Below are 26,976 nucleotides of genomic sequence, written 5' to 3' on the forward strand. Positions count from 1 at the left end.
AATTTGACAAAATTGACAATGACAATACAATTTGACAACCACTAAGAGCAATAGCCACAGTCTTTTCACTTCAAGTATTTAGGTAGAAACATACAAAAGGTATAGTTCCGCCACAGATGACTAGAGGGCGGTAATCTTTTTTTTTTTAACAGCCACACCAAAGATTTTTTGTAATGGTATGCTTTGTCATCATCCATCATTTCATTTCACAGCATTGTCAGCATTGTCCGAAATATAAATTTCTTTAAAGATAACTTGACTTCAATAAAATGTCAATCAATTCTTAGCCGCTCAACTATACCAGCCGATTTTACAAACACTTCTAAATGCCCCGCTCTTTATAGGTAAATAGCCCGTAGAGCGATGTTGTACCAGTTGTACTCATCCTTGAAGTGCCCCCGGAGTTTTCTGTACTTGGAAGGGCTCGTCGTGCACTCACAAAAACGTTTCTCATATCTCAATGGCTTTCGTAACACGATCAAGTGTTATATTTTTTATATTCACTAGGAGTTAAACCGCACAATGTATATATTTGGCATTTATGACTCTATTGTAGAGTAATTAATTGATAAGTAGAGAGCAAGCGTATCGCAAGTAATGTTAGTACACAATGGATCATATCTCAAAAATTAAAGCGACGACATAGGGTTTTTACTTTAAATTACAGTTACTTTTTTAGTATTCACTGAAGTTACGTATTAAAAACACACACTTATCACATAAAAACATATTTTAAAACTAGAATTATGGAACGACGTCACCACGAGCGCACTGCACGAAGGGCGCGGGTCAACTGGCTGCTATTTTTATTACGTAATTCTCTATGAATCAAATATTTAATGTGTGTGCATGTAGTAGTGGCAAATTTTATAGAGAAGCGGGATAAAATATACAACTTACCTTTGAAACGATTGGGAAAGCATAATTCGACACACATCGAAGACGAATATTATGATACCATTTTGGTTGCACGGACAAAATACAAGTTAATATTTATGCAACCATTTTCGTTGCATGGACAAACTACGCGTTATTATTCATGCTACCATTTTGGTTGCATTATGATTTAGGGGTGTTTGCAATGCAACGATTTTGGTTGCACGGGACATTTCAGCGGATAAACCTTTTTTAATTTTAATTTGTATACAATAATGTTGAAAAAACCTCATTTTGGAAATCAAAAAATCTTTTTTACATTTCATTTTGCAATATTTAAAATAGAAAATATCAAATTTAAGAACTGCGTTTGTAAATGTAAATGACATTGATTGATTGATTTGATATGAATTTAAATGATATAAACCGAAGACATGGCTGTACGGTACCTTTGCCTTTTGCCTTTTCCTCATGGAAAAAAAAATAAGGAAAAAAATGTGAATGTCAATTGACATAATGACAGATGACTCAAAATTATTGTGTTCAAAATTTTTATTTTTAACCCACGCCAAAGAGTATAATAAGTATATGGGAAAAGAGAGCCCTCTTGAAGATTTTCGGTGGCTTAAATTGAAGCGCCAACTGCGGTTTGGAGTAAACTTATAGGTACTACTAAAACAGCGGCAATTTTATTTAAATGGAGATTTTTAATCGAGGTTTAATAAAACTCAAAAATACTAAAAAAAACGAATTGAGAAAAACATATAAAAAAAACAAAAAAAAATATATTGTGATGTATAATCCATTCCCCACCCGGGCTCGAACCTACGACTATTCCTAATCATACGTAACTTTGATAGAATCCGTTCGACCATGTTCACCACTGGACCAGATGACAGTTATTGGCCATGTTGAAATTAATATACGTTTACTTTGTTATACCCATTATCTTACAATCGCAACCAACACAATTTAATTCATGATCATACTGTAAAAACTGTTTAAGTAATATTCACGGGCAATCGGACAAAACTGAGGAGTCAAAATATTTTTATTTAAAAAAATAATTGCAGAATAAATATAGAAAAGTATATGAAGTCGTAACTAATTTGCAGACATTATTTGCTATCAAACGCATTCAGGACTGGAAAATGGCTTGGAAGAAAAACGCCACTGCTCCATGTTTTGCCTCCCCATGAATATCACATACTATAAATATTTTGTTCCCGGACATAATATAAAGATTATTACTTCATATCATCTTAGCCATTTAGTTAATATTGTTGCGTAGTTGCCAAAAAACTAACCAAACACTCTATGTTAACTTATGCGTCACATATTTTATTAAATGAAGAAGTTTGATTTGCAAAACGATTTAAATATATATTTCATGTAGTGGTCTATGAGATTATTACAGAGTTACTATCTTTTTCATTATCGTTAAAATTATTAAATATTACGAAATGGTTGCAAATATTGATACTGGGCACACTAAGATTAGCGATGGAATTGCTGCCATCTGTTGAGATATTTTTACCAACTTAGTCGAAAAGTTGTTTCACTACTATATCTAGATGGCCTGTAAGTCAACAAATTGCTCAGAATGTATGGAACTGTCCCCCCCCTGACCCACGCTATACCCAAAGGACATGTTTTCTTTTCGTTTTGGTTTCGCTATTATTATATTATTGTATATTGACGATTTCGCTATCGAAAGTTAAAATATGTTTTGTACCTAACTGTGGTAAAACGCGTAAGTAAAATGTTTTTAACAACTGCTTGTACATTATTATAATAGAAGTAAAAAATGATTAAGTATTTTTTTTTTATTTTTGGTTTAAAAGTTTTATACACTCTTTCATTAAATAACATTATTTTAAATATCAATATAGGAGGAATGCAATTTATGTCAAATTATTATCCTTTAATTCCTTTATATCGGAAATAAAAGTAAAAATTATGGGTAGGTACTATATATACTACAGCTATATACTCAGATAGGTATAGTTATTTAAATGGCTAAAAAGTAGTTACGTCACAGATCGCCAGGGGGCGCTACTTTCTTTGTTCGTTTGATTGTCCAGAGTGAAGACTTTATAGTTTATACACATTTGACATTCTACAGCTACTATTAATCTGTGAATTTTACCATATTTTAAATTTCATTTTTTTACCCTAAAAATAGTATCTATTAAAATTTAACGCATTCTTATTTCTTACCATTTAAATTTACTTCAATAATAACACAACCAAAAAAATAGTTGTATTGTTGTAAAAAAAGAAGTTTAAATTGGAAACTTTTTGATTTGTCTCGTTCAGTTTTGAAAAGTAAGTACATACGTTCAAAATATTATGACGATTTCAACTCGAAGACTCGTTCAAATAGCAGCTTGGGGTGGAATTGTGGTTGCCTCAACTGGATTTTATTTGCAAACAAAACTTGTGGATAGAGTTAGGAGCTTTGATTATTATAAGGATGCCTTGAAAAAACTTCGGACCCACCCAGGCGCCGTTTATTATCTTGGAGAGCCGATTAAAGACAGAAGATTTAAATTGAGCGACAGTGAGAATAACTTTTCAGACGGTAAAATAGCCAGATTCCGTATACCAGTAAGTGGTCAGAAAGAACGGGGAATCTATTATATTTGGGCCGAAAATATGGACAGTAGATGGACAATCACTAGAGCAGAGTTGGAATTAAAGTCAAAGCCAGATGAAAGACTGGTGATAGTGCAACAAAGTTAAGTTTTATTATAATTTGTATGTTACAAATTTAGTTAGTACATTGTTTGTTAAACTGTTTTCCATTGTTGTTAATTTTCTTACCCTGACATTGAAGCATTTAATTTTATTCAGTACTAGTCGGGAACTGCTTAGTTCCCATTCCCGTGAGAATAAAGGATAAAAATAGCGTATGACACTCACAAATAATGTGGCTTTCTAGAGGTAAGAGTTTTTAAAATTGGTTCAGTAAATTCAGACATCACCCGCAAAATGTGGTGTTGTAACCACAAACTTTACCTCTATAGGATTTCATAGATTAGTAATTTAACCATGAAAATAAATAATACACTGTATCACAATAAAACAGTAGTAAAAACATTAATAGAATGCAGCGACGAAAAGTCCATACAGGCCACTTCTTGGTGGGTTACCTTTTAAAACCCATACACATATACTCATAATTGTAATGAATATGATTTAATTGTATGAATGTATGAGAAACTGGAGTTTGTATCAAGGGGTATAATTTCCTTTTCATTGGGACAGCTTACCTTTGTCAAAATTCTATCCTTCACTGATAGAATGTAACTTTAAAAAGCTCCACACAGGTAACAAGTGTTTAGTAGTATTTTTTTTAGTTCATCATTATTTTATAGCTAAAGCTGAAGTAGCTATTCTAGATGAACAATTATAATGTTGATTACCTGCAAGTTCAACTGTTATTTGTTAATAATCTGTTTAATAAAACCAGCCATGTCAGAGTCAGACTCACTCACTAATTCAGTACTCTCAGTTATTATCTATAAAACTGCAAAAAATCACATTTGTTATAAAGGAGCTGTCCTTTAAAATTTATTTTATTCTGTTCTTAATGTTTGCTCTTTGTTGTTGTACCAGCAACAGAATTATACATCCATCCATCTGTTAAAATAGTTGCCAACATATATACAGATACACTGTGTATATGTTGGCTATTGGTCTATAAAATGAAATGATAAATTTAAGGTATTTATTTTGATGTGGGCGTACAATACGGCAGGCGATAGTTACAAGAGACACTTAGATTGGGATTTAGTGACAGACACTTGGAAGTATTCATTTTCAGGATTTTTTTTCAATATTACATACATCTTTTCCAGTTTTTTACACACAGCCTTGTGCTTTTTCCGGTCAAAAATGAATTTTGAAGGTACAAACAGGGAGAAGTTTTTCTACCATAACACTTTGATATGTCTCATTAGATCTTTGCAAGGCAAAAATATTACTGTTGATCTCCGCAATGATTCATATGTATGTGGTCAGTTAGCTACAGTGGATGGGTAAGTTGCACACTATAATTTTCTGAGCACATAAATAAATAAAAATCTTGTAATCCAATCATTGTTGTCTGTATTACACAATGATAATGCAAATAATTTGTTATAGCTTGGCAACTTTGTTTGTACACTCCCGATGGGCCGCACGGGCCGGGGGGTGTGCAGTGATGAATGAAAAACCGACGACTGCTGCACCTCACTTCCTCACATGCACGCTTTCAAATCTGAGCAGTCATCGACCCAATATCATGGGAGTGTCATCAACAAACTTACCAGACTATAGACAATCTAAATCATCAAACATGTCACTTTTTACTACTTTTCTTGTTTTTGAATTGGCTATCTATTTTGTCACTTTTTTTAGAAGTTATGTTAACTTATTTTTATTTTCACTGTTACTCTTGCTTTACAGCTTTATGAATCTGTCGTTTAATAAGGCCGTGTATTGTGATACAAAACAAAATGAATTCAGTTTTGATAATCTTTTTGTACAAGCTCGGAATATTAGATATGTTCATATACCAGAGACAGTAAGCAAAATTATATTTTACATTACATGATGTTGTGAAAACAATATAGGAATTAAAAAGATTTTATATTAAATAAAACACCACATATGGTTTAATGTATTGACATTTATTTAAATAATGAGATCTAACATGTACCTTTGGTAACAGTGAGTCAGTTAAAGCTAATACATGCAGTTATGTGTGTATTTGGCTAGATAACCCTTGGTTTATATTGCACCTAAACAAATAAATTAAACTATTTAATTATTTATTTTAAAAATTTTGCTATGAATACTGTAACATAATGTAAAACATTTTTATAAAGATCGTTTATTACATTTTTCAAAAAAAAATCCTAATCATTAAATAGAAATACTATTTTATTAGAGTCTTTTTATGACAAATATGTTTGTTTAAAAAATACCATTGCATTTGTACAGATACCATGCCATTTGCTAAAAAAATTTAATTGCCTAAATGTTACTAAACGGCCATTGAACATAGCATTGTTTTGGTCAACTGAATTACTGCTACCAGAGGAACTTGTTTGAAAATGATGATTTTTTGTACATTTATTAGATTTTAATTAAGATTTGTTAACTGAATACTATGTATTTTCTCCTATTCAGATGCCCATCTTAGAAAGTATAAAGAATGAATTAAAAATAAACAAAGGTAAAAAACCTGTTCAAAAACCAGGCTTTAAATCGAGGAAAGCAGCAAAAGCTCTACAACAGCACATGAAGACTGTGGCAGAGTTATAGTAATTAATATATTTATAGCATTTAATATTAATAAAGACAATTTTGACGACATTTTGACTCATTTATACTATTCCATTTAATTTAAAATACTATTATAACACATTTGCTCATAATGTATCTCATTACGCACATGTGCCTTTTTCCTCCGTCTTATAACAAACAGTACTTTTAAATCTTGGCAGAGTTTTTATGTCAGAAAAGTGCTCAACATTTTAAGAATAAAATTTAAATCGTGAGATTAAATATAATAAACAAACATGATGTGTGCACTTCATTATCTGTGCAAAAATCACAAGCGTATCAAAATGTTATTAAGGAAAACAGGCAAAGATGCAAATTCATTTTCAGAAAGTGTGTTTCCTCGCAAATGTGTTATAAAACGTCGTATGATATATGTGCGCTTTGATAATTACAGCCTCTGCTTCCTTACTATAGGAATACTCGCCTTTGGCTCGAGCTGCAATATCGCTTCGGCTGTAATTTTCAACTTACCGCACTTCTATCTTAATGTACTATTATTTAATTATAGACATCAAAATAGTTTACATTTTCTATTAATTCTCATCATCATGTTGTTTCTCATCATTGGCATTAGATGGATCTTCGTTTATATCCAAATTGTGTATATTTCTGGTGTTATCAACATTTAATTCTGATTTTCTCTCCATACAGTGGTAATTATTATACGAATGAGGTATATAATTTTGTGCGTTATCATCTGTAGGAATTTCATCATTTTCCACATAAAACATTTTTGGTTTACCAGTGGTGTACTCGTCTGATTTATCATTTTGCATATATCCATCGTTTCTTGATAGATATGCACCGGGATCATTTGTTAGTAGATTGTTGATCGCTAGTTTTGTGAAGTCGTAGTTTTCAGGTGCCACTGACCCTTGCATACTGTTAATAAGATTAATGTACTGTACTTCAGCAGGTGGCTGATGTAATCTCTGTTTATGAACTTGATGGACAATAACAACTTGTTTGAAGGACGTTTGTTTGTTGGGATCGGATCGCATTCTGAAATTCTTCGAGGGTTTCAGGAATACATAGTCTTCATTGTACTGTTTGGTCTGTGTTGAATCAGACGATTGACTGCACAAATAGTTTGATTGGTTGATGTTGACTATAATAGATGTTGGACTCGGCGAGGATTGCATGGCATTGGGCCTTTGCACCACCTGAGGGTTTATTGATCCTGCAACAAAATATGGTTAGTTTTACTTTGTCGCTTAATCTACATGTACACAGTAACGATTCGCTGGAGTTGTCACAAGGTTTTTTTGTAATCTGCATATCAAAAATATGTAATTCTAGCAAATTCCATCTTCAAAATGACAAAGTAGAGACTCTGTGACGAAATCAGAATGAATTGCAGACCGATCAAAAAGTGTTGAAACTTTACTGCAGTAAATTTGTAAATCCTGGCCCGATTTCGATAAAATAAGACCTTATATTTGATGAAACTCATTGACTGTATGAAGAAATGTGAATTTGGAAGCTGTTTTGAGAGCATTTCTGCTAGTATGTGTGTAAGTAACTTTGGTTGGTTTCAGAATTCATATTTATATACATTTTTTATTCTTTACAAGTTAACCCTTGACTACAATTTTAACTGATAGTTAGTCATGATGCAATCTAAGATGGAAGTGGGCTTGTTAGGAGTAGGATGAAAATCTACACCTGTTTCGGTTTCGTACCGGAACGCTAAAAATAAAACCTAATGTCTTTGCCGGTAGGGTAGTAAATAGCCACGGCCGAAGCTTCACACTAACCACTTGGAGCAATTAAAAACCTTAGTCAGCCCAGCCGGGGATCGAACCCGGGACTTCCACTGTGAATCCGCTGCGCCACGGAGGCCGTCAAGAACAAAAGGACACGACTGGCCAACATAATATAATATATACTCATTCCTGGAAGGACGCTACATCAGTGGATGTGCAGAGCCCGAAACGACATACTAAGCTGCAGCAGTCTTTTGATCGGATTATGGTCCAGAGACTGATCTCCGGATGCAATCTAAGATGAAAGCGGGCTAACTTGTTAAGAGTACAATGAAAACCCACACCTCTTTCGGGTTCTACACGACATCGTACCGGAACGCTAAATCGCTCGACGTCTTTGGTAGAGTGAAATATCATTTACCCAAATATCAGGCTCCTAACTATTCCGAGCGATGCGAGCTATGCTTGGAGTTTCTCTGCGTGATCGAATCAGGAATGAGGAGATCCGCAGACGAACCAAAGTCACTGACATAGCTCAGCGAGTCGCGAAGCTGAAGCGGCAATGGGCGGGCCACATAGTTTGAAGAGCCGATGGACGTTGGGGCCCCAAGGTGCTGGAATGGCGACCCCGCACCGGAAAGCGCAGTGTTGGGCGACCCCCCACTAGGTGGACCGAGGATATCAAGCGGGTTGCAGGGAGCCGCTGGATGCTGGCTCGAGATCGTTGTGCTTGGAGGTCCATGCAAGAGGCCTATGTCCAGCAGTGGACGTCTAACGGCTGATAAGGTAAGGTAAGGTAAGGTAACTATTCCAGAATCTGAGATCCAGAACCATTTGTAACCACCAAATTACATATTGCACACTCTTAAGCAGCCCAGCCGGGGATCTCGCTGCGCCACGGAGGCCGACAAGTAAGTATAGAATACCTTGGGGTTTGAACTTGGCGAGTTGCGCGTAGACCTGCTTCATGCGCTCGATGTTGACGGCGGAGGCCTTGTTGTGGTCGATGATGGGCAGCGGGTAGTCGCGGCCCACGACGCACTGCGCCGCCGCCTGCACCGCCTCGGGCGCCATCCACGGCTCGTGCACGTACTCCACGGGCATGCTCTTTAGAGCTGGAATGTATTTCCTGGAGACAGAAAAAGACAATTCGTCAGCCCTTAGAGCACTAGGGATGATGGCAGTATCCCATACTAATATTACAATTAAGAAAACCTCAATCGGCCCAGCCGGGGACCGAACCCAGTAAAATTGTAAATCCACTGCACCACGGAGACCGTCTGCTTATATACCAGCCTGCCAATAGTAAGGGAATCCGGACGTATGTGACGATGTTTCTTTAATAACCACTACCATCAAATGTTAATGCCGGCCGCGTACACTCGTTTTCCGTATTCGTTTTGCGTAATGCGTAATTTCAATTTGGGAAATCGAAATTACGCATTACGCAAAACGAATAAATCAAAAAAAAATCGATTTCGATTCCGTATGAGTCTACCGCAGACATTTAAGTTTTTCTTCATTCGGAATGTAGGTACTCGTATATTATCGCTTCTCGCATTTGTTACGTACGTCAGCCCTTAGAGAACTAGGGATGATGGCAGTTTAAATCCCATACTAATATTATATATGTGAAAGTGGGTGTGTCTGTTTGTTTGTCCGTCTTCCAGAGCAAAACGGAGCGACGAATTGTCATGATTTTTTAAGTTTGGATAGTTGAAAGGATGTAAAGTGACATAGGCCACTGTTTGTCTTTTTCTAACCCCCCACTTTCCTTAAATCAAGGGTAGAAGTTTGGTATGCAGACTGTTAGTGACTAACAAAAAAACTGTGCATATTTTTTTTTTAAATCCGCCCGCCCCCAAACCTTTAAAAACAGGAGTGAAATTTTATATGGGACTTCGCAGTTTCAAGGTATGAAGCTAAAAATCGTTACAGAGTTAGAGTAGAGGTAAGATAGGGGTAGGATATAGGTAGGGTAGAAGGTGGGATAGGGTAGAAAGTGGGGTAGGATAGGGTAGGGGCAGGGTGGGAGTAGGGAAAAAGCGTACATTAGTCAAAGCGAAGCTTGACCGGGTCCGCTAGCTGTATATAAATTAGTAGTATGCTGATAATGCAATTCTGTAAAAGTAACAAGATAACTGCAATCATTACTTTCGTAAAGGATCAGATTTGCGGACCCCTGAAAAACACCCCATACAAAATGGTACGATTTAATGACGCCGTAGGTACATAATGATCGTTAGATTTGTATGTGCGTTTAAACAAAATTACTAATGTCTTTGTTATTTGTGCGTTTATGTTTATAGCTCAAATATTTGAAAAATGATTTTGTTGGAGAAGATGTGCGGGCTAACATATAGGGCTGGACTTTAAAAAGGCTCAAAGCAAAGGTAACAGCGTACTTAATGAAGTCCCCGTTGGGGTCGGTCTTCCGTCCGAAGCGCACGGGGCAGTAGCAGTGGAAGAACTGTTGGAAGAAGGAGGAGCACGACAGCCACATCCACATGCCCGCGTTCACCGACCAGTCCGCGTCCAGCAGCAGCTCGTCGAACACCTGCAAACAGCACAACCTTTTTTTTATTCTTTCCAAATTAGCCCTTGACTGCAGTTTCACCTGATGGTAAGTGATTCAGTGATGATGCAATCTAAGATGGAAGCGGGCTAACTTGTTAGGAGGTGGATGAGAATTCACACTCCCTTCGGTTTTGACATCGTAACGGAACGCTAAACTACGTTTTTGCTGGTAAGGTAGTAACTAGCCACGGGCGAAGCCTGCGTCTGTTAACTCTGCCAATCCGCGTGAGGCCAGCGTGGTGGACTATTGGCGTAAACCCTCTCATTCTGAGAAGAGACTCGTGCTCAACAGTGAGCAGAATATGGGTTGATAATGATGATGAATGTGTAGAGTACATACTAGTCCAAGATCAGTATTAGAAACAACCTTTACCCATCTGTTTAAAAAATTACATCTATTTATTAATTTTTTTTTAATAAATATATGTAAGTTTTGATATAAATATATTGAAATAGATTAGAATTTTGATTAATGTAGAGTAATTTTCTTTTAAATAAACCTAAATTATTGATTTATGATATATGACCCACATTTAACAAATTTGTACCAAATTAGCATGCCAAGGTCTATTTTAGTATGTCAAGGCGAGTATGATATCGGTAGGTACAATCTCAACATTACTCGGAAGTGTGCCTGTAGGCCTAGCATGCGACAACGACATACTTCGAATAGAGAAAGAAAAACAAACTGTCGACCAATAGCCGAGTTGAAATATCTCTCCCTCTCTCGCCCTAACGCAATGAAATACAGAGCGATATCTTCTATCACGCCGCTATGGGTCTATATTTGTCTTTATAACATCTCGAGATAGGTTGTAGGTCTAGCATGCGACAACGACATATTTCGAACAGAGAAAAAAAATATATTGTCGACCAATAGCCGAATTGAAATATCTCTCCCTCTCCTGTCCTAACGCAATGAAATACAGAGCGATATCTTCTATCACGCCACTATGGGTCCGCTTGTCTTTATAACATCTCGAGATAGGTCAGCAACTTGGGCCTATTGCCATACATATCATCCAATCAGAGTTTACTTGCCTTCATGCCCTCTTCCCAAGAGATCCAGAGGTCGCCCCTGGTGAGGAAGCAGGCGACGGCGTGACGCGCCAAGTGGTGGATCCAACCTTCTTCCCGCAGCTGGATCATGATCGCATCAATCCAAGGGAAGCCTGATTTGCCCTGTTGATAGACACAAAAATAGTTTATAGTTAATAGACAAGCTACTCGTGTAAACACTAGGCAGTCGATCTAAATAGGTTCACAATTGAGCCTCAATAGTTCAAAGGTGAGTACTTGTAAGAGCGGTCGGATTCATCACCGAGGGGTGGTGGTTCGATCCCCGCCCCGTTGGTCTATAATTGTCTTAATGCCTTTTTTGACTAGTTAGAAAGGAATGGGAACATTGGTCATATTTAAAATATATGGCAAATATTCTAATAAAAAAAATATAGGTAGGTACTAAGTATTTAAAAGAAGTGTAGGTTATGTCAATGATATTTTATACTAGAAATAGGGCACTAGAGCATCAAAACCGAGGCGGACAAATGAGCATAATTGTCTTAATTTCATTTAGTCGCTTATTAAACCACGAAAGTTATTTAAACAAATAATACCTAAATATTGTCTACAATGTCGAGTTATGTTCTCAGGAAGTGTAAAAACTATTTACGAGCATACTTACATTATATATTAAATATATAATGTAAGTATACTCGCTGAATTCGGGAAATTTCGCGACATCTTTTCGTCCGAAATTCCTCAGTGCCTGAAGACAAAAGTCTTCGAACAGTGCCAGTAATGACCTATGGTTCCGAGACTAGGTCGCTAACTATGGGCCTCATAAGAAGATGGAACAAGCTATGTTAGGAGTATCTCTGCGCGATCGAATCAGAAATGAGGATATCCGCAGAAGAACCAAAGTCACCGACATAGCTCAACGAGTTGCGAAGCTGAAGTGCCAATGGGCGGAGCACATAGTTCGAAGAGCCGATGGAAGTTGGGGTCCCAAAGTGCTGGAATGGCGACCCCGCACTAGTAAGTGCAGTGTTGGCCGACCCCCCACCAGGTGGACTGACGACATCAAGCGAGTCGCAGGGATTCGCTGGATGCAGGTGGCTCAGTATCGTGATGTTTGGAAGTCCCTACAAAAGGCCTTTGTCCTGCAGTGGACGTCCATCGGCTGATATGATGATGATGATGATATAATGTAAGTACATTATATATTTAATATATTATGTAAGTAAACACAATTCGACTTATTGCGGTGATTTTGTAGGCACGGAACATATGTATAGTATAAAATAATTATTGGGTTATGTTAAGGATGAAATACCCTTTATTCCTTTTGATACTCAGGTTAAAAAATATTTTAATTTTGTTTTTGAGGTGTTTTAGAGGATTCTTTTACCTAGTTAAAGAAACCTCTAAAACACCTATTCAATGAATCTTGGAAAAAACATTTGAATAAAAATCAAAGTATGGAAGTAGAAACTTTACAAGTGCTCTTTTGTAAAACTTCCCAACTTCGCTGTTATGTATGTCATTGTTTTTTTTCTTTTTATTCTAACAAGTTTTTCAATTACAAAAGACGAAGTTTCCAAGTACAAGTCGTTTTTATTGTATTGTGTTTTTATTGTTGTATTAACCCAGCAAACGGTGTTTTTGTTTGCAATGCTAGGTATAATGCGACACAAAAGAGTAGAAAATAAATGAGGGTGATGTAGTCACATATTGTCGTTCATAGGGTAACCCTGTGTACTGTCACCCACTTGGTATTGCAACTACCTTGATACTTGACATTAATTGATGTTTTGTTTATACGTAGGTAATATTATGTTCTTATTTTAAATGAGATGATCGGTTGAAAATAATATCATTATCTAATATAAATAAATTAATAAATACATATGGAAAATACTTACTTACTATGGAGCCCGGAAGTAAGCACTATGTGTTGTGGGTACTAAGATATGGCTAATAGATGATTTCATCGTTTACATTTATTAAATTTCAAGTCAATCTCATCTAAAAAAATTATATTTATTGTAATTTGTCAGGTAATTATCCGAATTTCCCGCTATGATTATAATAATCTGATAAAACTATCAATAATGATTGGTTGCTCTATAATGACAGATCTTTCTGATAATGACAATAAATGTGGTGTTGCCACACAGCGAATGTTTAGTTCTATTTTTTTTTAATTTCTACTCTTTTAAGTCGCACTATAATTCATATAAAAAATAAAAATAAAAAAAAATTGAGGTAGACTTAGTCTACTCACTTAGGGGTGAAAAATAGATTTTGGCAGATTCTCAGACCTATCCGATATGCATACAACATTTCATAAAAGAATTTTATAAAATGAAATATAAATTTAAATATATATATAAATTCGCGTCTAGTTCGCATATGTTTTTTACACAATGCTTCTAATTGTGTAAAAAACATAAAACAATGGTAAGCTATTAAACTTTAATTTACACAGTAATAAATGTTAAATAACCATTCGCAGAAATAAAAGTATTGTTTGCAAATACAGTCGTACTCCATACATATTTGTATAATAAAATCGTAAACGAACCGTATCTGAATATTAAATTTGACGGCCTCCGTGGCGGAGGACCTAAGTTCGATCCCCGGCTGGGCCGATTGAGGTTTTCTTAATTAGTCCAAGTCTGGATGGTGAGAGGCTTCGGCCGTGGCTAGTTACCACTCTACCGACAAAGACGTATCGCCAAGCGATTTAGCGTTCCGGTACGATGTGTAGAAACCGAAAGGAGTGTGGATTTCATCCTACTCCTAACAAGTTAACCCGCTTCCATCTTAGATTGCATCATTACTTACTATCAGGTGAGATTGTAGTCAAGGGCTAACTTGTAGAAAATAAAAATGAAAAAAAAAGAAATATTTGAAAAAAAAAACAAATAATATATGTATTTTATGAATAAAAGTATTCTGAACAAGATTGGTAGTTTGGTCCTGAACAACTTTAGAAAAGCGACTATATCGAGACACCCGGTAGCGCGTCAAACCAAATACAAGTGACGCATTTATATTATCCAGAGAAGAGATAACATCAAAAATATTGATACTCACACTGGCCCATTTCGCAAGAGCATCATCATTCTTCTCCCAAGGTATTTGCACACATATCGGGTTGCCTTCCATTCTATCGAAATTCGGGTTCCTCGTCGCGGCGCAGTAGAAGAACTCCCTCCAAAGAATTTGTCCGTGCAAAGATAATGGAGGCCGTACACGCTTTACACGTTGGTACAGATCCGACAATTGGTAATAGAATAGTCTGGTGGATAAACACCCGAACCTTGAAACAAAGAAAAAAGTATTAAGAATACAACTCAATCCTTCTGTGATGAATTTTTATCTCACGTAACAGCATGTTTCTTGTTTGGTCTTATGATGACTTTAGCTGCTGCAAATAAAAAAAAAACCAACATCTTGATATCTATATACTGAAATCTTATTACAAGCGGAGTTGAAGTTTCTGTTTGTCGAAGACAGTTTATTGGTATTGTTATGCGCGGTGGATTTACAAATCGGAGCTCCTGGGTTCGATCCCGGCTGGGCCGATTGAGATTTTCATAATTGCTCCGGGTCTGGCTGGTGGGAGACGTACCGCCAAGCGATTTAGCGTTGCGGTACGATGTCATGTAGAAACCGAAACTCGTAACAAGTTAGCCCGCTTTCATCTTAGACTGCATCATCACTTATCATCAGGAGAGATTGTAGTCAAGGGCTAACTTGTAAATAATAAAAAATAAAATAAAAAAGCTTTAATAAAACTAAGAATAATTAAAAAATACAAGCTATTAATATTGTCTAACTTAATATTGGCTCAGTTCCATACTATCCTGTGATGAACGTGAATTCTCACGTGACTGTATGTAAAGATGGAGTTATATTTATCTGGTCGTGTCGTGTCACATGTAGGGTTGCCAACCGTACTATAATATCAAGTATTAATACTATAATATATTTCGGGTTCGCGTACTTTATACTGTTGAAGAAATATTACATAGTATGCAAAAATACTATATTTTCAACAACTTTACAAAAAATCATCATTTATAACTATATGAGGAAAATTGAATTTTCATCGAATCCGAACTTTTCTTCAAAGAAAGAACATTCTTATCGAATTCCGAATTTGAAAAATTGAATTGCAAAATAGCTTTTAGTTTTCGTTATTTTTAATATTTAACCTGAAAAAGCATATATCTTTTACTTACGACAATAATTCTTGAAAAATGTAATAAGTCTAAATAAATATAGTTTTTTATAAAAACAAACGTGTATTTTGTCTTACCTCGTAAAATACTATATTTTCTTTAAGCGTACTATATTTTTTTACGGCTAAATCTGAAACACACTATATTTTTCTTAAGAAATGTTGGCAACCCTAGTCACATGGCGCAAGATAAGTGTGAACACCTTCATACTAAAGGTACGAAACCAATTCCGTTTTGAAGCGTCAGTACACGACAAATCCGACAAATATAACTCCAGCTTAAACTTAATGTGCTTCAGTAAACGTCTCAGTATAGATAAAAGTTTGTATATACGTATATATTATATACACACCTTGTTCTAAACTTTATTTTTAAGAAAAAAACCAATGCAGGAGAACTAGTGTATATTGTCGCCAGATAAGCTAGGACCACGGAAATTGTCCGTTTAACTTGGTAGTTGATTTAGGTAGGCGACTGCATAGGTCATGCACAATGGGCTAATACCAGCATCATTATTTTAAAAGTGAGATTAGCTATCTGGGTGGCTGCAAATCAAATAAAAAATAAACAAAAAAATACTTGAACTGTCTAATAGAAGTACAGTAGGTACAGATACCGGCAAGTAAGTTGAACCAAAATTACAGTTGTCTGCGCAAGTACAATGGGGATGATGACTAGGTTTAAATATATTGATTTTTATGATACTTTCGGGTAAATAGGGTCAATGTTAACTAATTTATATATAAAAAGCAAAGATTGTCTGGATATTTGCAAAATAAATGAGATTAAAAAATTTCAAAATCTATTAAAAATCTTTTATTCGATGAAAATTCATACAGTTTTAGCTTCTTTACATTAAATGTGACATTTTTTAATAAATTAACTATAAACATAAACGCACAAATAACAAAGATATTAGAAATTTTGTTTGTACGCACATACAAATCTAACAATCATTACATTGCCTACGACGTCATTAGTTCGTGCCATTTTGTATGGGGCGTTTTTCAGGGATCCGCGGTAGCGTCGCAAATCTGACCCTTTAAATCCCTGTAGCTCCGAAAGTAAAGATCGCTGATACCCTGTTCCTTTTACAAAATTGCTTTACTATTAGCGTACTCTTATTTATATACAATTTAAAAAACTGTCATCATCCCTATTGTAACCAAAAGTGTCAGACGCGTCCTCTGTGGTTGCCCGGTACAATAAACGTGTCAAATAATTAAAATTTTCGTACGCGATTGTATTGTCGTCAACATATTGCTACTGTTACGCGTTTACCACCCGAAAATGTATTACTGCTCATAGTTCCACTTACAGACCGCGTACTATACCTACTACAAAAACGAAATGATGTTCTCGGCAATATTAATTTATCTTTTAAAATTAAAAAGCTTTTTAATTATTAAAAAAAATGTTACTATCATAATCTATATACACACTCATACTTATTTATAATAATACTTTGGACAAAAAAAATAACAATAAATATATAATCTGGCTTATATTTAAAAAATTCTGAGCGTTTTCTAAAATGTCCTACAAATTGCGTGGTACATTGTCTCGTTTCGACGCTCAGGATTTTTTAACATACCTTAAATAAGGGGAAAGTCCAGTCTGACTCGCCATAAGCGATTGTGGTGTCATTTTAGGCCGTCCAAAGGAAGCGACCCAAGCTTTGCGCTCCAAGTGACGTTCTAATCTCAATAGCCCTTCCTTCTCACCGCCGATCCATACTGGATCCTGTAAACCATCTGTTTCGAAACCTAAAAAACATATAATTCATTCAATTTCTACACGCTTTATATTAGCTTCACTATGTAAGCAAGAAAATCTTTAGAATGAAGTTTTGCACACGCTATGAGTTCTGACGACAATACATGACTAGCTAAGAAACGTCATTACAAATCCAATATTACGGCCTCCCCTATCACTTGTTACTATGTAAGAAAATCAAATCTTGGAATCTTAATTTGACCCACTTCCCTGTCTTCGAGTAGGATGAAATTTTGCACACGCTCTGTCTTCTGATGACAATACATGACTAGCTAAGACATGTCATTACAAATCCAATATGGCGGCCTCCCTAAGATGGCGGATTTGATCCACCCCCATGATATGGCTTTCAAATGAAAGGGTTTACTGTCAGGAATACGAAAAAAATAGTCACGTGACTTAAATCGAATATTTGTAATTTTTAGTGCGTGCTAAAAGTGTGTTTTTTAGTTTGTTTAACTATTTAAAGTTATTTATTATGTTGTCAACAGTTACAAAAAGAAATATTATTGGCGTACCTAATTATTTCCGCTCAAACACCTATTCGTAAGTCAGTATGCAATAAATTGCATCTGCAAATTTAACTGTACTCAACTGAGTATAACATATGTTTTCTGTGGTATAACCAAGAACAAGCGTTTAGGTACAAGCCTCTGGGAAGTAGGTAGGTAGGTAGGCAGATAGACTAGATTTATATTATAGACAGTTATTACATTCAGTTTGCATTAAAAAATCAATTATCAAAAAGTTGAGTTGTATTCACTAATTTTGTCTTTATTAACAACCTATTAAAATAAACATCAAATCAATTGACAAAATGTCATTTACCAACTCTGTCATATCCACCAGTAAGCAGCGTATGACATTTTAGGACTATCAGATTCTCATGTTTTTTTCCAGAAACGGCTTAAATTAAAACGCCACAGGCTTGGCACCGCCTACAAAGTGATCAGAACGTAGCACATACGATGTTATTAGTTTATTTTTGTGATTTTAAAGTCAGTTAAATATTTTTGTTAAAAAGATTATATAAAATGTAGGTACATAATGAAAATTTTGAAATACCAGCACTTAAACGTGTTCCGTTTAAAGGTTCAACATCGATTATAACAAACAACTCTGAAAGTTCAAAGAAGCCCTCCCACAAGCCCTCCCGGGCATCCGTCCACAACACGTGCTAAGGCACGTTCCACCCTTCAACCCCACAACAAAAGGTGCGCAGCTGTTTCACAACAAACTTCCCCAGTGCCCTTTAAAATTGTTCTTCTTTTAATAAAAAAAAAAGAAAATTATATATTGTACTTATACCTCAATTTGTGACAGCCCAGTGGATATGACATCTGCCTCCGATTCCGGAGGGTTTGTGTTCGAATGCGGTTAGGGGCATGCACCTCCAACTTTTCAGTTGTGTGCATTTTAAGAAATTAAATATTACGTGTCTCAAACGGTGAAGGAAAACATCGTGAGGAAACCTAACTGCATACCAAAGAATTTTCTTAATTCTCTGCGTGTGTGAAGTCTGCCAATCCGCATTGGGCTAGCGTGATGGACTATTGGTCTAACCGATCTTATTCTGAGAGGAGACTCGAGCTTAGCAGTGAGCCGAATATGGGTTTATAATGATGATAACTCAATTAATTTTTTTCTTATGATATTTTTTGGTGCTACAATGGGATCGAGGGTTACTGAAGGATTTCAGAGAGCGTATAGAAGTCAGAGGGCGTGTCCTAGGTGAAGGTGAAACCGCTAGGCCTAGAGGATAGAGGGATGTTTTCCTGAATATCATCTTGAATGGACGTTGGTACCGATGGTATTTGTGGACTGAGTCAGTACTTACCTCTTCCGTGATATGGTTGTAATTCACGTCCGGGAGAAACTGGGGGTTATAGATTCATAGGTAAAAAATTCTGGACGAGATTCTTTTAGTACGGAATCTCGGTCAGACTTTTTTGTTATAATTTTAATATAAACTACTACCTATATATGATCACACTCAGTTCCTCATCCATCACCCGGACGTGAATTCCAACTACGTCACGGAAGACGTAAGGACTGATGACTCAGCCTTAGTAGTCAAACGGAAACAAAATGAGGAAGTAACTAAATTCTAGAATAGTATTTTTTTTCTAGAATAATATAATGTGGTTTTTGTTAGTAACGACGGCAGGCCGGAATGATGATAATCATCCATCCCCCGTTTTCCTACTCTTAGTTTTGGAATTCTTTTCCAAATTTGTATGGAACCAACTTCGAAGGTTTTTTCCTTTGCAATAAAGCATAAATTATCAATAACGGACCACTCGGTAAAAAGTTATGCGTGTTCATACACAAAAAAAAATTATATACATGTCGAATTCATAACGTTCTCCGTTTTTTCGTCGGTTGAAAACTGAAATGATCGTACCCGTTTATACATTGAATACTATTTAATTTAATGACGTTGCGGAGTGAATCTTCTGTACTTGTACATATGTTTTCTGTGGTCAAGGGCTAACTTGTAAAAAAAAAGAAATTACAAACCTAGTTCTTCAAGAGTAGGCACGCCGAACCGATCATCGTGATCATCAGCAACTGGAGTGATGGCTCCATTGAGCGTCGCCATCGTTATGGTCTCCTCGGCCGCCGGCGGCGGCGGCATGCTTGCGATCAGCGCTTGGAATTGGTGATACGTCAAAGGAGCTTTGCCACCATTGCGCTCTATGATTCTAAAATCGAAAAAATAGTTATAATACTTTCAACACAGATTAAAGAATAATAGGCAGATAGAGCGCAAGGGACATGACGGTGTCGTAGCCGTAAAATACAAAAAAAAAACAAAAACGGATACATTCTCGAGTCGACACGAAGCGTATCAGTATCAGTATTTTTTGATAATATTAAAAAAAAAAAAGGCGTCTTATGTTTTTAAAAGATATTTTAAAAACTGTTCACTAAAACTAAAGAAATAAGATGGGAGTATTTTTTATAGGTAATTATTATTGATTATTATATTAATGTACGTAATTGTTGTTAAGAGTTCAATTTAAAAATACAAATTATGAAAAAAGTTTGTATTTGCGGATGTGAAGGAGAGAGACGCTTTGGCTTTTTTATCGGTTTCACCGGCTGCACCACGCCGCTTGAGGGGACTCATTCTGGATCATTCTTTATTCGGTGACTTTCAACCTATTTACTAAAAAATTGCTTACACAAAATAAAATTGGTTTTAGAATTATTAAAATTATCTTGAATGTTTTCCATAATATTAAACTAGAATAACTTCTAAACCACAACTTAATAATTATCGGAGTGCGGAAAACTAGTTATAAACTAATAATACTATAATCATGAACTTGGTCATGCTACGCGGCGTAAACTATTTATAATAGTTTACTAATAACGCGATATTATTGAGCAAATTTAATTTCTTAAGAACGGTGAAGGAAAACATCGTGAGGAAGCCGTGAGCCGTATATAGGTTTATGATGATGATGATGATGATTAAGTAAGTAGGCTTTTAAGAAGTCAGGCCATCTAAACTCATTATGGAATTACTTACTCGTCTAACTTGTAAAGAGTGTGAGAAACTTTTGACGTTACAGAGATACCAACTTCGCGGCGTTTCGTGAGCCGTATATAGGTTGATGATGATGATGATTAAGTAAGTAGGCTTTTAAGAAAAGTCAGGCCTTTCAAACTCATTTTGGAATTACTTACTCGTCTAACTTGTAAAGAGTGTGAGAAACTTTTGACGTCACAGAGATTACAACATCGCGGCATTTCGTGAGCCGTATATAGGTTGATGATGATGATGATTAAGTAAATAGGCTTTAAAGAAAAGCCAGGCCATTCAAACTCATTTTGGAATTACTTACTCGTCTAACTTGTAAAGAGTAAGTATGAGAAAATTTTGACGTCACAGAGATACCAACTTCGCGCCATTTCGTGAGCCGTATGTAGGTTTATGATGATGATGATCAAGTAAGTAGGCTTTTAAGAAAAGTCAGGCCATCTAAACTCATTTTGGAATTACTTACTCGTCTAACTTGTAAAGAGTATGAGAAACTTTTGACGTCACAGAGATACCAACTTCGCGCCATTTCGTGAGCCGTATGTAGGTTTATGATGATGATGATCAAGTAAGTAGGCTTTTAAGAAAAGTCAGGCCATCTAAACTCATTTTGGAATTACTTACTCGTCTAACTTGTAAAGAGTATGAGAAACTTTTGACGTCACAGAGATACCAACTTCGCGCCATTTCGTGAGCCGTATGTAGGTTTATGATGATGATGATCAAGTAAGTAGGCTTTTAAGAAAAGTCAGGCCATCTAAACTCATTTTGGAATTACTTACTCGTCTAACTTGTAAAGAGTATGAGAAACTTTTGACGTCACAGAGATACCAACTTCGCGCATTTCGTGAGCCGTATATAGGTTTATGATGATGATGATTAAGTAAGTAGGCTTTTAAGAAAAGTCAGGCCATCTAAACTCATTTTGGAATTACTTACTCGTCTAACTGGTAAAGAGTGTGAGAAACTTTTGACGTCACAGAGATACCAACATCGCGGCATTTCGTCATAATGTTATGGTCGCGTACACGGCCATAGGGCTCTGGGTCCTCCTCAAACGTGAGCGCGGTAGTTCCCCATTCGCGGAACAACTTGGGCAGCGCATCTGCTGGCTGGCCTCTCACCACATACAGTCTAGAATTCAGCTTCTTCAGACTGTCGTCCAAGTCTTCGAGACACTGTAAAAGAAATCTAAAGCGAAGGCAAATTTCAATTAGCCATTTGTGAATTAATAATTCCAACCGCAATGAGTAACCTATAATAGAATTTTAAACAATTATACTGCATTTTTTTTCTCAATATTATTTACATAATAGGTATTAATTGAAATACCATGAATTTTGCATTTTGAAAACCTTTTTTTTTTAAATTAATGCAAGCATAAGGCTGCCAGTCCACCGAAGCGGAGCAAGGCAGCGGAACCGAAAAACGGAGAAATATTAATCAATTGGATTGCACAACTGCTCCTCTTAGTGGACAGCGACTTACAAGCTAGTTTAAAAACTCATATAAAACCGGTAAGTGGAGCGGGGGAAGTCCACTTGATAGGAGCTGAGACATTGTGCAATCCTATTGGTTGATATTTCTCCGTTTCTCGGCTCCGCTGCCTCGCTCCGCTTCGGTGGACTTTCAGCCTAATCCGAAATAAAATATCTGACACCTTATTTTCACACACACCTCCATTTGTTGATTCCGACATTGGACGAGCTAGCAAACCAGGGGTCGATGATGAAGACACATCGGAACGTCGTGGCGTCCACCAGAGCCTCACGCAGGGCTGGGTTGTCGTGCAGGCGCAGCCCTTTCCTGAACCAGTGGACTGTGTGTTTGCCCGCCGCTCCTCTTGGCGACGGTGTGGTGGGCTCCGGCGGCAGCTCGACGAACGCCGGCAGCGTCTCCGCAGCAGACATGACTACGTCACCGACATTACTGCCTATAAATGTATCCTTCTCTAAGGTATTTAATATCTGTGAGGCAATTCCTACATGACGGATATCTCGTACCTGTTTTAGGTATTTAACCATATTTATGGGTTTCTTTCAGCAATCCAATTTTCAAAGTCAAAAGTAGCGGCTAATGCAAAACAAACATAAACAAACTGATAATCAATAAACAAAATATAAAACTAAATCACACAATATAATATGACCCACCTACAACATAAATTTGACGGCCGCGTGGCGCAGTGGGTAGTGACCCTGCTTTCTGCATCCACGGCCGTGGGTTCGATTCCCACAACTGGAAAATATTTGTGTGATGAGAATGGGTGTTTTCCATTGTCTGTGTGTATTTATACATTATATAAGTATTTATATGTAGTATATAAATGTATATTAATATTATAATATCAACTATCTTAGCACCCATAACACAAGCTCTGTATGCTTACTTTGGGGCTAGATAGTGATGTGTATTGTTTAAGTATATTTATTATTTAAAAATATATTTAGGTATAGTTATAATCATTAAATGAATCGTGATAATCGTGAAATTCAATTTTTCAGAAATCCTGCGGGTTTTTCCCGGATAAAAAGTAGCCTATATAACCTCCTCTATCTTTCAGCGAAAGTCCACTTTTAATCGGTTCAGCCGTCTCATATATTAGCCCGGACAAAGAGATAGACGGATTTATTTTTCAAAAGCTTGTATTGATTAAAATAAAGAGTATATAAAAGTAAATATTATTGTATTTTTCTTGAGGTTTTGTCCCCACTCAGTCACGCCGCGCGGTCACGTTGTATCCCACCCCCTGTTACACCTGCGCTCCCTAAGGCTGGAAAAAGGTAAGAAAAACGATTTCCACGCTATCGGACTCACAAGCATCCGCCAGTATACTCGTCCATAGGTATATAATTAAAAAAATTAACATATAAAATGAAAAATAAAAGAAATATTTTGTTAAATGAATTAGTAATCTGTACTAATATTATAAAGACGTAAAGTTTGTAACATGTAAGGTAGGGGTAGGGAAGAAGTGCACATAAGTAAAAGCGAATCTTGACTGGATCCCTGTATGGAAAGTCCTTAATTTTTCTAGGCACAGTTGTAAATGTAAAATGATTATTGGACTATTTTAATGTATGTGTTAGAAAACTTGCAAAAATATAAACAGAAAAGTGTGAAATAGGAATTGAAAGTTGACATCGAATTCGCGGACGAAGTCGCGGGCGTCCGCTAGTATATGTATATACAGGGTCGTCGTCTTCGTTATCAACCCATACTTGGCTCACTGCTGAGCTCGAGTCTCCTAATGAGAGGGGTTAGGTCAATAGTCAATAGTCTCCTCCGAATGAGAGGGGTTAGGTCAATAGTCCACCTCGCTGGCCCAATGTGGATTGGCAGACTTCACACATGCAAAGAATTAAGAAAATTCTCTGGTATGCAGGTTTCCTTAAAAGTTTTCCTTCACCGTTTGAGACATGTGTAATTTAATTTCTTAAAATGCACACAACTGAAAAGTTGGAGGTGCATGCCCCGAACCGCATTCAAACCCAAACCCCCCCAATCGGAGGCAGAGGTCATATACACTGGGCTATCACAAGCCTGTATAAAGATTAGTGGACTAATTATCTATAATCTGGAAGATATCCTATAAAAAGCAGCAAATAAACTATGTTAAGTACATCTTCCTCCCTAGACTCACACTGTACAATGTAAGTATACACACACACACACACACCTTTTAGGGTGTCTGTTAATGACCAATCATGTTTGACAAATGCTGCCATACCATTACAAAACCCTGATCTAAAAAGATACTGTTTATAAAATACATCTACATTTGAAACGTCTTGAGAGTTCTTCTGCATGTCTCAGTATTTTTAAGTTCTGAAAAATTTAAATGCAGTATATGAAACTATGTGCGAAGATCTTAGTGTTATTACAAAATGTGCTTGACAAACACATTTGTTTTAACAAAGAAATTTGATACTTGATAGGGACTTTTAGTATTTTAAGGCTTGTTCAGACTACTTTAGCAGTTTAGTTGAGTAGCTATTTCAATCTATTTTACTCTATTTTCATGCGCCTTCCACCACGCCTCTATGCTCACTGGTTCACCAACTTAATAACTCCGAACCAGGCAAATTAGTTGAGTCCATTAGTTGTTCCTCAAATCACAAAATGATGTTTCACTGGAGTGAAGAAACAACTATGAAATTTGTTACAAAATATTTATTTTCGTACCCATAGCTTGTTTTTATTAATCACACAAATTTCCTCATCCTCTTCTTCTATTATAGCCCTTGTGATAAGCTTAATCAGTTTATTTACTTTATTGCATTGAAGATTGTTCATCTTGCGAACCATCACTCACTTGTGAATTGTACTCAAACAAGGTGTGAAAGATTTTAGGGCAGTAGTAAATAGTTTAGTACGCTACTCAACTAAATTGCTAAAGTAGTCCGAACTAGGCTTAAGAGTGTGTAATATACCTACATTTAATTTATTTATTTACACTTATGTGTACACTACATTTTAGAATATAATACATACAACAGAAGTTCCAAGGGTGGGCTTACCTTAGTACCAATCTCTACTAGGCCCTGGTAAGAATTTAGGATTGAATGTCTGCTATTATAGTCCAAATCTTAAACGGTGCAGTTATTATAGTTTGAACATTATCAAAATTACTTTAAATAAGTACGTAGTTACCAAAAATCACAGTAGGTTTATGGCAAAGCAAATAACTCACCCTTATCAATTAATAATAGCTTAGGATTATTTTTCACTAACCTTGTAAGTAGATCCACTGAAGTGTTTTGTAATAGATACTTATTAATAATTTGACCCCTCAGTTTTCAGATAAAAACATAACTTGCCAAGTTGATATTTTTAAAAGTAATTTTTCATTTTTAAAATACGATTATCTGTCCAAACGTTATTAATATTACTATTGTTTCAACCGCGAAATATTCGACACCTATGTTTAATACTTATTTGTGCTATTTTATTATTGTATTCGTAAGTAAATCCATTTTATATGTTTCGTTTTCAACTTCGAACATTTGTATTTACAAACCACTTTGTTACATTTGCTAATAAAACATATTAAACAATTCTAATATTTTGATCAGGATGTATTATTTTAGAAATTGAATTAAATACGTCACTTCAACACTTGATAATAAAATAAACAGAAAATATTTAACTGAAGTCTGAAATCTGAATCCGAGTTTTGCTTTCGATTCGTTTCCAAACCGCGAGAGCGAGAGAGAGAGAGAGACATACAGACAAAGATTCGATATATCCACGCCGCTAGCAACGTGACTTTGCAGCAAGTACCTACTATTCTACCTATTACAACATATATATAAGTATGTTGTTTAAGTATGTTGTTTAGTTACTGGCCAATTTAAAAATGAAAAAAATAGTAATGCCCGGATCGTTCCGGAGTTCGGACCTTTGACCTTAAATAGTCAAAGTTCCGGACAAACGAATTATTATCGCAATGCAAAAGCAAAAAATAAAGTCTAAATGGTTGTTTTCGCAAAAAATGCTCAATGTTAAATCTTTACTGAAAATCCGGTAATTTTTTTTCAAATCTTTGTCAACTTTTATGACAATACTAGCGGACGCCCGCGACTTCGTCTGCTCTTTGACTATCGCAAAATCCATTCTTAGTGAATACCTACTAAGTATAAACTGCCTTCCTGCCAAATTTTAGCTTTGTACATCAAACGGTTTTTCGACTTTTTACATTTATATATTAAATTTTTGCATAAATCATGAAAAAAGTTACGAAATATGATGTAATTTAAGAATTTTTATTTTTAAAATTAAAACTCAAAACGGGGTTTTCTATTTTATTTTATTCCGGTATCGCTATCGCTATCGCATCCCATCCCATCCCGCTCCATCCCATCCAATCCAATCTCATCCCATCCTATCCCATCCCATCCCATCT

General features: G+C 35.9%; 2 protein-coding genes across 6 annotated transcripts; one reads left to right on the forward strand and one right to left on the reverse strand.

The window, feature by feature from the left end:
- The first annotated feature begins 3,015 nt into the window (after positions 1 to 3,015).
- On the forward strand, positions 3,016 to 6,238 carry LOC112047309 (U7 snRNA-associated Sm-like protein LSm10). The gene is made up of 4 exons (XM_024084393.2): positions 3,016 to 3,204; positions 4,740 to 4,919; positions 5,329 to 5,446; positions 6,055 to 6,238. The coding sequence occupies exons 2-4, from the start codon at positions 4,777 to 4,779 to the stop codon at positions 6,187 to 6,189; spliced, it is 396 nt and encodes a 131-aa protein (XP_023940161.1). The 5' UTR covers positions 3,016 to 3,204; positions 4,740 to 4,776; the 3' UTR covers positions 6,190 to 6,238.
- LOC112047321 (cryptochrome-1) lies at positions 5,532 to 26,300 on the reverse strand. Of its 5 annotated transcripts, XM_052891513.1 has the most exons (11): positions 25,806 to 26,300; positions 23,225 to 23,309; positions 22,749 to 23,144; positions 22,011 to 22,262; positions 20,042 to 20,226; positions 17,340 to 17,511; positions 14,595 to 14,820; positions 11,535 to 11,675; positions 10,322 to 10,473; positions 8,843 to 9,045; positions 5,532 to 7,390 (listed from the first exon to the last, which is right to left on the reverse strand). In XM_052891513.1, the coding sequence occupies exons 3-11, from the start codon at positions 23,093 to 23,095 to the stop codon at positions 6,744 to 6,746; spliced, it is 2,325 nt and encodes a 774-aa protein (XP_052747473.1). In that variant the 5' UTR covers positions 23,096 to 23,144; positions 23,225 to 23,309; positions 25,806 to 26,300; the 3' UTR covers positions 5,532 to 6,743. The 5 variants fall into 5 exon arrangements, with proteins under 5 accessions (XP_052747473.1, XP_023940176.2, XP_023940173.2 ...); XM_024084408.2 differs by lacking the exon at positions 23,225 to 23,309 and having other exon boundaries at positions 22,749 to 22,983; XM_024084405.2 differs by lacking the exon at positions 23,225 to 23,309 and having other exon boundaries at positions 22,749 to 23,004.
- Positions 26,301 to 26,976: the final 676 nt, after the last annotated feature.

This window comes from Bicyclus anynana, chromosome 4 (assembly GCF_947172395.1).
Source record: "Bicyclus anynana chromosome 4, ilBicAnyn1.1, whole genome shotgun sequence".
Taxonomy (NCBI): Eukaryota; Metazoa; Arthropoda; class Insecta; order Lepidoptera; family Nymphalidae; genus Bicyclus; species Bicyclus anynana.